The sequence below is a fragment of the Rhamphochromis longiceps genome, linkage group LG18 (genome assembly GCF_057381845.1).
Source record: "Rhamphochromis longiceps isolate RC_006_pf linkage group LG18, R_longiceps_female_GT1.1, whole genome shotgun sequence".
Classification (NCBI taxonomy): Eukaryota; Metazoa; Chordata; class Actinopteri; order Cichliformes; family Cichlidae; genus Rhamphochromis; species Rhamphochromis longiceps.
The window spans coordinates 9,064,138-9,076,757 of NC_140574.1; the positions used below are offsets into that span (position 1 = coordinate 9,064,138).

Sequence of the window (12,620 nt, forward strand, 5' to 3'; positions counted from 1 at the left end):
GTGTACTGGTTCAGGACAGGGCTTCTCTCTTTAAAATCTAAAGCATCTGTCTTCCTCTGTCTTCCCAACCCGACTGTGTCCGATTTATTTTTAAAGAAGCTTAGCTGACAAAGCTGTATTGAAACTCTGCAGAGATAATTATAGAGGTAATTATGATGTAACAAACAGCAGCTGAATAATGGGTTTCAGCCTGATTAGCAACTCAATAAAGCATATATGCCATTAAAGTATAGGTTCAGATTCAAGTCGCACATTTTATCTGTATGTACAGTAGGCATACTGGTTCTGAAGCAATACTCAGTTTTACTCCACTGCATCAAAAAAATGGGGTCAAATTGTGCTTTCACCATTTTAATTTAGTATGAAGTGTTTACATTCTGAGGTTGGTTTCTTCAGCCTTACAGTTTGATGTTGCTGGCTGAGCCCAACCACAAATCTGTGTGGCTCACAGAGCTGCAGGAAATGAACAGCTTTTACTCAAAGCTAGCCACAGTTTTTTATGCCTGTACATTTTTTATACAAAGAGAAGGACAGAAAATGATGCACTTTCTTTCACAGACAGCTGTGCATTCCAAGTATGATGATGGAGGATGAGAAACATTCAAATAAGTGATTAAAGTGCAGATGGGTTTAGGCAACTAAAATTGTAAGGTGCCTAAAGGGAAAGATGATGGGTACGGTTAATATCTGATAATCTGGATGTTAAGCGTAGGGTTTTGTTTTTTTTAAATCATAGGGTACAGAACTTTCCTGTGCTGAACCTAATCTTAGCTGAACCGGTGCAAATTTATGACCTGTTAAAATATCTGTAAAACTAGTGACATTCAGAGAGTGTGAGACTTCTTTGGGTCTACAACACTCAAGCAATTGCTCACTTTGGTGACAACCAAAAAATATTGCTCCCATCATAGGAATACTATCCTAGGAAACATGGAGAAGGAATTTAATGCTTAAAAGGCCATAGCTTTGGAAGATACCCACTTGATTTGACTCCCTCAGACTACTGAAGTTTTATTTCACTCTGATTTTGTAGGGATGAAACAAATTTAAGCACTAGTAAAGTGACCTTAGAAAGAGATAAGTTCAAACCAGTAGCGAGACAAGGAATGATAACAAGAAGTGTGAATATTCTTGTGGTCACGCATTTGAAAATATCCTATCCTATATTAACAGTTATCTCCGTTTATTGCTGCTCTTTCTCCCCACCTCACCACTTATGTCAGCACCTCTTCATTTTTTTCATCCATACTGTATGTGAGCTTTCTCATTTTTCTTTTGTCTTTGCTCTACTTCCCTCCATCTTGCTCTCATTGTTTCTTTTTTCCCACTCTTTCGGTCTTTTTGCCCCCTTTCTAAGTCACCCTGTCATCTCTCCTCATTGCTCTCATCAATCTATATATGCTTATTTCTGCCATGTCCTTCGCTCACCTCTCACTCTCCCTTTCCCTCTTTCATTTGCTTTCTCCCTGTTTTTCCCCTGTGCTTTTCTCTATCTTTGTCTTGCTCTCTCGCCATCCCAACTCTCTCTGTCTTTCTCTTCCTTGCAAATCATTATTCTTTTTCTTTTGTCAGCAGTGAAGCCCTTTTCTGCAAAATGAATCCCCCCTTCCTCCCTCTCTCCCTGCTTGCGCTCCCTTTTCATTCTCATAGTGCTGTTTCAGTGGCAGGGTGGGGCGGCCGGCTTGGCGCCTGACTACTGCTGCAGACACTGCTGGGCTATGATGGTGGTGGTGTGTGAGTGCGTGTGAATGGGGGGGATCTAGCTCGTGGAGGATGCGGGTAAGGAGGGGATTGCCCGATTTCTGAGCTAACTATGTTTGACAGGGAACATAGGGAGGGTGGGTTGGCAGGGTAGTGGAGGGGTACTTTATGGGAGGTGGTGGGGCCTTTTGTGGGCTCAGAGAATCCCCCACAAGTAGGACTGATTAAGAAAAAAGGCGGGCTGGGGTAAAAACTAAGGGCTAAGGAGGTTGTTTGTCCTAAGGTGGCAGATAGGGGGTCCTTAAATCCCAACATCCAGTCCCACCCAGCACTCCCCCCCTTTACTTCCACACTCATCTACATCCCTTGACGATTTTAAGTAATTTGTTCACGGTCCCAAATAATGTGGCACCAGAATGAGGATTGCAACAATCGCTGTTCTGTTAAAGACTGCAAAGCTGTAAAGAGCCTTTTTGCTCCAAACGATCTGCATTTCATAAGTCAGACATGAATGGGGGGTCTGCTTCTTTTAAAAAAAACAAAATTGTTATGATTTGCAGATTTTTCTTAATTCACCAGGAATTAAGAAAGAAAATAGATTCAATCTGCATCTTGTGAGTCGTAACAGCCGGACGGTAATGGTGGAGAGTTAAAGGGTGGAGTGAGGGGTGCAATAGTTGGGGAGGAGTAAACTTGTGGATGGTAGAGGTGGGCAGAAGGGCACACACACCCACACACACATATTTACAGTCCCGGATATGCACACACTTACCCAGGGGGATGGGGGTGGTAGTTGGGACAGCTGGGCATAGATGGATGGTGTGGGGGAGGCTGCTCCGTATCTGTCAGGGTGGGTGTATGTTTGTGTGTATGTCTTTCTGAATGTGTCCTCTGTGCATTATGGGGAAAGAGCGTGCATGCATGTGTTTTTCGCATGTTCCCCTTCTGGAGTCCAGCTGTATCTAATGCTGCATTTCTTTATTAAGCACATTTTTATCCATTAATGTCCTCGTGTCTGATGTGTGTGCCTGAGAGATGTGTAACTCTTTTTTGTGTGTGTATGCCCCTGTGTACAGTTTTGGGGGTGAGTGGTGAGTACATGAGGGTGTGTCTGTATGGAGGAGGGCTGTTTGTGTGTGTGTTTGGGGGGAGGGTCAGCTTTCTTGTAGTCTGCGCAAGTGGATGCCTCTGTGTGTGTGTAATGGCCTGTATCATACCACGCTGTATCAACCCGCACATTGTTGGCTGAGTTTCCCATCAAATGTGTACAGCATCAGTGGCACCATGACACATGACTGTGTCTGTCACACACCATAGCCTTGGACTCAGTGCAGCTGCAGTGGAATATGGATACACGCACAGGAATGCACAGGGTAACGTGCACATGCACTTCGCCTCAACCACATGGAGATAAAAAGCATCTCATAAATCACACAGATACACATGCTTCTTCCCACGTATTTGTGCACAAACAGATATATTCCTAGCCACAAAAAAAAACCCCAAATACCACTGTGTGCTTGAGCGCTAACACGCACTAGCATGCAAACATCTTCGATAATAAGATTCTCGGGGCTCGCACACACACGCGCAGACGTGCACATACTGAGACACAGTCAGATAATTACCTCCCTGCAAAGCAACAAATACGCTCTGCTTACAAATATAAACCACACGTGCGCAAATATGAGGATAAAAATCTTATCACATAAACACAAATGCGCACTTAGACCAGACCTACATGTGAAGGTACTCTCACATGCATACGCACACACCCGCACACAGTTGTTTAACAGTAAATAAAGTTTATTAACCTGAGTTAATTAGCAACAACATCGTAAATCCACCCTGGGGGACCAAAAAACTGAGGAAAACAAGGAATTAAGGATGGGGAGAATTAAGCGAGTTGATCAGTAATAGAGGAGGAGGGGAAGGAGGCTTGACAGAAGGGCGAGGAGGTGAGGGGGCACGATAGGAAAGCAGGGAGGACATCAGGGCAGATGGAGAGAAGGAGGGGGGAGAAGCTAGAGGGAGACAGATGGAGTAAGAAGGAAAAAGAGGGTGAACATGGAGATGTGCAAGGTGGTTTGAATTTTTCACTGTCTGTTCTTTGTAAGGAGAGAAATTGGAGGAATAAAGAGGGAACTTTTTTTCTTATTAAGGCAGTAGTTCAAACTTTTTGGGAAACACACTTCCAGAGAGTGAAATAAGGTGACTAAAATTAATCCAGTGTGTGTGTGTGTGTGAGTCTGTGTGTGGTACCGAGCTGAAGTCAGGACCTGGTTAAACTAGTTTCACCTGTTCTTATTCATACATATTTATGTAGTTTAGCTTAAATACATAGATACCAGGCTAACATTGGGCCATACAGGATGAACTTAAGCCTCACAGTATTGTATTTTATCATTAAAGCTGCTTGTTTGCAGAAGTTTGTAAAGGCAAAGAAAAAACACGTTTGCTTAATTTCATTCTAACGTAAAGCCTGGGGAGTACGGTTCATTGTCAACATTCAAAACATTATGGCAACACTCTTCTTCAGCACTGTGTGAACAATTTGTGTTTGACTGAATAAGTACCTTCTGTCTAGACATCTTCACAGATTGACTTTGAATTTTTGAAGTTAACCACAAGCTGAAAATGATATCCAAACTCAGTGCGCATGAATACATTTTCACAATAAACCGCCCAAAACGTAATTAAATGTGATATGAAATGCAGCTAACTGTAACAGAAGAGAGGTTTTAGTTGGTATATTGTCTCTCTTTGGATAAACTGAACAAGTTTGCAGTGCAGCTCTATATGTAATGCACACACATGAGATTGATAGCGATCTTCTCATCTAACTCTCTGACAGAAAACAAATAAACCATATGTTTAAAAAAATGTGGAATTATTCTTTCAGGTTGTTCCCTCTCTCTCTCTGTTTTTCTTTTTTTGTCACTGGAGATCTCTCGAGCGCTTCTCACTTCCTCTGTTGTCTCACTAGCTCCTTCTTTCCCCTCCCTCTCATTTTTTTTCACACACGCGCACAGTTTCCCACCTCGTTTTATCACCCACCCTGCATACTCTTATCCATCCATCTTTCTCTCTGTGTCCTCCTTCCTCCCTCCCTCATTCCATTGACTTGATATCCCAGTCAGCCTTCTCCCCTTGCGTTCTCTCACCTTGTTTCTGGCTAGGGAAAGTGTAAATTGTGTTGCTTTAAATACCCGTGTCTTACTCTGGCTCTAAGCTTGGTGAGGGAAGGCGTGGATGTGAGGAGGGAAAGAAAGAGCAGCAAACCACAGAGTTTAACTTAACGTCTGCTAAGGATAGATAGGTCTCTCCTTTTATTTTTGCAGCTTGAGTGTTTAACCTGACTTAACAGTTTAAACTCTGGATGAACTTCATTTCCCTCCTTTAACTTTGCTGCTAAGGAGATTCAAAGGTAAAAAGCACAGCCGTATCTGAATCCCAGGATTATTGGAGCCAGATTCTAGTGGCGAGTGACTCTTTAGCACTTGTATGAACCAGTTTCAAACAGCAGATGGTTTGGGTGCGCCACACTGGACTGTATCATAAAATATGTTAACCACAAACTTTTTAATAACTCATTTCAAATACTGTAATATCTCTAGCATCCATCTTAATACCCACTGCTTCTAACCGCACCCCTCTGACCATATAATAACGGTTTAAGTCGATTTGAGATATTGCTAAAAGATTGATAAATTATGCTCTTGCAGTTAAATTCTACACACATGGTCCTTCAACTTAATTAAGCCAAACTTTTCTTTGATTAATATTTGACCAACTGTGCTAAAAACGTCAGCATGCTCGTATACTGTACAATTCAAATAATTTGTATACATTAGTGGAGCTTTAAATTTAAGATGTAGAATGCCTGTTAATCATGATTAAAGCATTTTAGGCCTTATGGTCCATAAGAGTGAGATTAACCTTTATTTGTTAGCTTTCATTAATTTACACACAATGTTTTTGTAGCTAACAACAACCGGAGCCTGATGTATTGGGCGTACTGGAGTAGCTGAAAATTATGTTTTGCTCCAAGACACTCCAGCAGTGTTAATGAACGAGCTACAAGTGCAGCTTTCACATTTACCATGCCAGTTCATGGATCGAATCTGCAATCTTCCTCAGACCCTTTCACTTCTCTAACCTTTAACAAACCGGCACCCCAGATCAATAATTTTAAATGAAAATAAAAGACCGATATATGACAAATAACCACGAGACAAACAAACAGGTATAATAACAAAGGCCGCTACCTTTCTGGAAGTTAACCTCCTTGGCTCTGGGTCGTTCTTTATTACAGGGGCGTGCTTAGTTTGAAACCTTGAGACATTTAATTGTTGCGCTTTTGAGTTTTTATTTCAGATTGAAGTTTGGAGAAACATCTGGGAGATAAAGTGTAATTTATGCAAAAAATGTGACGTGATGGCTTTGAAAACTTTACTCCCACACAAATTTGATGAAATGATTAACTGGTTGATATTACCTTGACTAAAGGAAAAGCTTTGTCTGGTGTGATCAGGAGATATTTTATTTTGTATTCTCATAATCAGTTATCATTGATTAATCATTTACCATTGTGGAATCTGATGACAGTATAATCTTTGTTTTATATCTATGGTAATCTGAGGAAAGAGTAATGGATGCATATTATCATCATTGTAATCAAGTCTCAAATGGTATCCACAGCATTGTATTCACCGTCCAAACTGGAGGGTCCAGCAGGACCTTGTTCTAATTCATTTGCAGGCCTACATCAGAACATGCACATACAGAGTTATGTAAACACGCACGTTCGCATACACACTTATTTACACAGGGAGGTCATGTCAGGACATTCTCTAGTTGGACACACAGGCTCACAGAATTGCACAACATGACATGTCACACACTTGTTTTTCTCTACAGTATCATCTGATGTTTGTATAAGGAGAACTTTGGACTATGGGGAGACTGTTATCATTTCCAGTAAAGATCCAACTGTGATGTCATAATGGCAATATAAGGAGTCGGGATGGTTCAGTTGACGAAGGATTGGATTGCAAATTGTCTTCCCACACTGACTGCGCAAAGTGTGTAATAAAGGTCACTATTTTTTGAAACCTACTTCGGCTTGGGCTTGCTTTCTTCTCTTCCCTAAATCGAACGAACCTTAACACTGGCATTTAGTGTTCCACTGATAAAAAGCAACATTTCTGGGTTTTTTCTGGTGATAAATATTCAACATTATGTAAAGGATCCTTAAAATATGTCCACTTTAAAAGCATGTCTCCTCGCTGAAAAGTCACTAATTGGCTACTGATATTGTTTTACCAGCACAAATGTCACACTGAGCCTCAAACTCAGGTTGTCCTTGATCAGAAAATGCCAGCACTCTGTGGCAGCTAGACAACGCAAGATTGGCTAACTTGTCAGCGTTCATTGCGGTTGGCTTGATGGGTAGTGCAGTGGGACAGCCAATTTACCCAAAGTGTTCATGCCAAGTGGAGGAGCTTGTGCGATCAGCCACAAGAATTAGCCCAAGATGCTATTAAAGGAGACACTAATCCGTGGTACACTTGACCACACATTCAGCCCTCAGCCATCATGGTGCTTAGATAAACTAACCACAAGGTCAGAGCTGCAGTAAAACAGGAGAGAGAGCAAGTGAGCGACTTCCTGACATGAAGGGCTCTGGAAGTCTCTGAGTGTCTTTTGAATCCCGCTGGCAAAGAGCAGCTGTACCTTTATTATCGCTCTGAAACCTTATAGCCCAGAGGCAAACCTGAAGCCTTTTTTTTTTGCCTGATGTTTTCTGTGATGCTGGACTTGCTGGCCAGTTTTAAAATGAAAAAAAAAAAAGATGCCTATAGTTTCTCCCAGGTGCTCTTGGCTCATGTACCGCAAACGTGTGTTTTTGATGCTACATTCAGTTAGTTTGCTCTCCTCCTCTTCTGCAACCTTTCTTTGTGTGCCCCTCCTTTGCGTGTCTTGATGGGAGTTCCGCTGAAGCGCACTTAAGCAGATGTTCTTCCTGCAGAAAAAAAAAAAATCCATTCCACCGCCGGTGCAAGGATGCGATAACGCTCCACACCGAATATAAACCTGTCTCCCGCTTGACAATTTGGTTCCAATTAAACTATTTATATGCGCCGTATTTTCAGGGGTGAGGAGACCGCTTTGAGGCATATTTTCTTATAAGAAGTTCCCCCACGTTGGCTTGGTCTTGTTGTCAATTATGTCATATTTTCCTTTTGGTTGAGATTTGAATGAGTGAGCACCGGCATATTTGGAAGATAGTAGGAGAGGAGAGGGCGCGAAGGGTGCACACGAGGCCGAGATATGTGGAACTTCACGTGGCAAACAAACGAAACCGCAGCTACCATGTTAGGCTTTACTTACCGTAACGAGGGACTCCATGTTTTAGTATAGATCTCTGGTTCTGATTCACAATTTGTCACCCTCATTGAATGCAGAGGAGAATTAGCTTGCCTCATCACCCGTTATCAAGGGAGCGCTGTTAAATACCATAATTTGAGCCAATTTGAATACTGTTATACACCCAGACAGTTCACTCTTCAGTGATTTTTGCGGTGTTCCAGTTTCAGCTACAGCCTTTAGAATCCCTTCATTATGTCGGGTCATTTATATTCTCATTCTCCTTTTCCTCTGACCTGCTCATTTCCATAATGCCTGTCCTGTTTGAGCTTCCTCTGGACCAGCCGATGCATATGCATGGAGTTAAAAACTGACACAGATATTGACAAAGGAGAGTTAGAATGCCATTAGAGGTATGAGACAGCACTCTTGTTGTTGCTTTGACCCGTCGAGAGCCACTGTCTGCTGTAGTCGCTTCATCTTTGCTGGTCCCTCAGGTCGCATGGTCCCTGGATGCCAGGGCTGCAACTGACTCATTGCTCTTACACTGGCCTCGCAGACATACAAGTAGATAGCCATTTGTCTACTTTTTTGTCCCTCTGACAGCTTGTCTGTGTGTCGGTGTGTGTGCGTATTGTGTCTGAGCTTTCAGAAAGACAGATAGAGATATATAGATAATCTGACAAGCAGAGAAAGAGATGGGCGGGGGGAGATAGAGAGAAAGAGTGAGATCGAGGCAGGTAATGCACTTTGTGGGTTTATCTGATTTGTGTGTTTGTGTGTGCTACTATTTTTGCCTGTGTTTTCATATGAGCACTGCATCTCACTGACTTATGATGCATTTATATCACTCAGTCTCGTGATTTTTTTCTTCCCTCTCTCCTGTTACCTAGAAGACGACCCCTTGCAGCCAATGACCTCCGATGAGACGGTGCCCGTGGGGGGTACGGTGACATTGACCTGTCGGGTGGCAGAGAGCGACAATTCCTCACTGCAGTGGTCCAACACTGCACAGCAGACCCTGTACTTTGGAGAGAAGAGAGGTGAGAGGAAGTCAGGGATGGAGTATCATTAGGAGCTAATTACAGAATATGTACAAATTCTGCTAATTTACTTTGCCAAATGTGCTTTGGATCAGTGCTTTTCAAACCACTTGTGCTCAAGTCACACCAAAGGGCAGACCAACATTTCAGTGCGCACCTTAATCCTCAAAATGTGACACAAAATAGTCACCAGTTCTTATTTGGTTTGATTTTTGTCACCTCACTTGCAGCATCTGGTCTCAGCCTGACACCTGAATTTCAGATACTTTCATATAAAAGTCTTGCTGCCTCTGGTTTCTATCCAGTGCTCTTTTTAAAAAAGCCAAGGTTCTCTCAGAAGGATGTTTAGTTTCTAAGTGCCTCTTTAGCTTGCACCGTGTTAGCTTTAGCCAGCTTTTCCTGACAGATGACTTTCAGGCTGAGGGCTGTTAACATCCCCTGTCCAGCTGTCGAAGCCAAAAGAAGCGGTTTTTTTCCCCTCCCATAAGGCAGCAGATTTTTTGCACTGATGGTTATTTAGAGAAAATTAGTATGTAAAAAGTACTAAACAACCTATTAGTTTATCCATAGCTTTTTGTGCAATTCAAACCTGAAATCATGGCAAAGCGTGCAATAGACACGCCGTTTGGCATGCAGAAGTTGCCGTAACAGCAAGGGGAGATAATATATTTAAAGCCAAAAAGTCGCCAGTGACCAAGGAAGGTATGAAGTAGGTTTCAGGGTCCTTAATCACCAGAAATCATGAAGCTAGGTGGTTAATATGTATATACATGTAAATGTGCTAAAAATGTCTGTTTAAACGCTCGTATTCTTGTTGGCTTAAAATAAAACATCTCCCTCTGCTGGTACTCCAGCTTACTGCAACTTCTACATGCGTGTCCATTTCACACTTAGAAGAAGCAAAGTGTGGAATGGACACGGTGGACCGGCATGTCTATTACACATTTTTCTGTGATACGGGGTTGGCAATAATATATTGTGATAATAACATATGTTGGACACCTGGACTTACCCCAGTGGACACTATATGGGGATCATGGGTGTCAAATTGATGTTAGTACATCAGCCACACATATATATATCTATGTTGGCCCAGTAAAGACCCATTGCATAATAACATATAAAAAACAAAAACACATAAAATGTTCCCTTCCTAGGTACAATCTGAAAAAAACAAAACAAAACAAAAAAACGTGAACTTTCAACATCCTGTATCAGTTTTCCATTTTTTAATATCATTGTTAGAAAGAAGGCTGTAAAACTGAGATCGAGTCAGACTTCTGGGTCAGATGAAAAAACACCTTAGATAAAACTAAATATATATATGTATGTATTCTTTTTCTTCTTTCTTGTATTAACCACTCCTGTAAGACATCCAGGACACTATTTGAGGCCACTTCTCACCCCAGTCCATTCCTATTTGATGATTTGTTATGGGGACTGATGGAATGCACAGGGCTTACACAGCTGTGACATAAATTTTGTTTTAGTGTGAGACCACAACCCTAAAACAAAAGTCACAGTTTGGTGAAGCATTTTAAAGCTCATGTCCTGGCTGTACCCTGCCTTTAACCCAATGACAGCTGGGATAGGCTCCAGCTCCCCACAGGAGGATCCTTAGCTTCTTATCCAAACCTGGATAAGGAGATAAGAAAATGAATGGATGGGGTTTAAAAGCTCAGTGCACCCCTGTTTGTGTCACAAGTAGGTGTAATTGAGAAAAGGAAAAAAGAAGAATTTGTGCACTTTCTGATTGTCGCTATAGCAGACAAGCAAACAGAATTAACAGCTAACAACTGCTCACAAACTGCTAGTGTCACAAATGAATTGTATTTGTGAACTATAAGGATATAAATGGTGAAGTAGTGTCATCCGCCACGTTGCTCCAAGGCTTAGATTACTAGTTTTGAGCTTGAGTAGTCATCGTGGCTCCAGCTTTTCCTCGCGCTACTCATTCTGTCCCTCAAGCAAAGTAATTGCTTAAAGACGAAGACACACATACACAAGTTGTCTCACGCACACGCACACACAGATCATTAAGCCCCTGAACTGTTAAAGGATCAAAAAACTTGGAAAAACAATGGCTATTTTCACTTTAGCTGTGATGTGTGTTATTGCAAGGGAACCCATGTAAAGGCTACTTTAATGATGCTTTCTAACACAGAGTGATGTCAAGAAGTTCAGTTCTGCACTTTTCTCTGTATTACCCATCAGAGATGTACGTGAGAACAGACATTAAACGGTCTTTAACCTTCCCACTCTGTAGTACAATGTGATGTCTGATTGTGCTCATGTGAGAATAGCACAGTTAATTCTCTGGTGAATTCACAGCAAATGAGTGGGCGTCATGTGTCCTGCCTCCGGCTCGCTCTACTCAGGCAGCTCCCTCACCTAAAGCAAACGGATGGAGAGAGAGTGAGGATGGCTGTGAAACTGACTGGCTGCTGTACATTTGAGAAAAGACAACTGCAGGCAAAGTCACAACCTAGCATGTTGAAAAAAAACCACCCCAGCTATAGTAACAATTGGAAGGCGTAAAAATTATGGATATGCCTTGGACAGATGGCTGCACTTATGATTTTTCAGCAGCTTGCTTCACTAAAATGACCCCTAAAAGTGAATTAAACAATAGGATTTCACTCCCTCTTGAATATGTCTTGATTGCATTTGCATATTGCACACTATCTCATGTATCAAGGATGCATGAAGTATCATAACTAGATGTAAATAGAGTCTATTTAGATTTTTTTAAAGGTATATGCTTCCAATATATTTTCTGAAGAATATTAATTCTGTTTGAATGGAATTTTTGGAGGATGGGTGTGCAATAAAGATGTCTCCTGCTGCAATGTTGTTGAATGAGGCACCATAATTACTTCATATAAACAGGGTCAAGTGCTTTGTTCGAGAAAAGCCTCAACGACATTAGGAGACCGAGATGGCAAGCAACATATTTTTCTAATATTGCACAGTGCCAAAAGCGCTCAGTTAGTGCAACAAATGAAAACTGACGACATAAACAAACTTCTGGGGGGCTAAAGTGCATCTTAGCGAAAAATTCAAACTGTTTTTAAGAAAATCTGTCACAGTTTTTTAATAACCCATTTTGTGCAACTTGATGGGCGAACTAGCTTTTGTGCCAGGCTGGCTTTTATTGACATTTTGAAAAGAGAGACTTCCCACTCAATGATACAGTGGTCAAAAAAAAAAATATCACACAACAGACCTCACATTTGAAAAGGGAAAAAAAAAGAGGTGCTGCTGGTGGGGTTAAAAAAATGACACTGTAAATAAGGACTGACATTAAATATGGATTTTTGGCTCTAATCATGCCTGTTGACTGTGCTCAAACCCATGGCTCAAAACATCATGAGGAGTGAAAAGGAGCATGCCCAGCAGCTAGTTGGAGTGACATTAATAGGCTATGATTGTGAGAAAAAAAATTGCTTTTTCTTTATTTGACATTATGACAAAAAATACTGCCAAAGTGGTGGTTAAAGACAAATA

General features: G+C 41.5%; 1 protein-coding gene across 3 annotated transcripts in view; it reads left to right on the forward strand.

The window, feature by feature from the left end:
* The window catches only part of cadm3 (cell adhesion molecule 3), a 123,660-nt gene that overhangs the window by 36,793 nt on the left and 74,247 nt on the right, over positions 1-12,620 (forward strand). For all 3 annotated transcript variants that reach the window (XM_085390433.1, XM_085390434.1, XM_085390435.1), the window contains one exon: positions 8,964-9,113. In XM_085390433.1, coding sequence (XP_085246559.1) covers positions 8,964-9,113 — 150 coding nt within the window. The remainder of the gene's footprint in view (positions 1-8,963; positions 9,114-12,620) is intronic.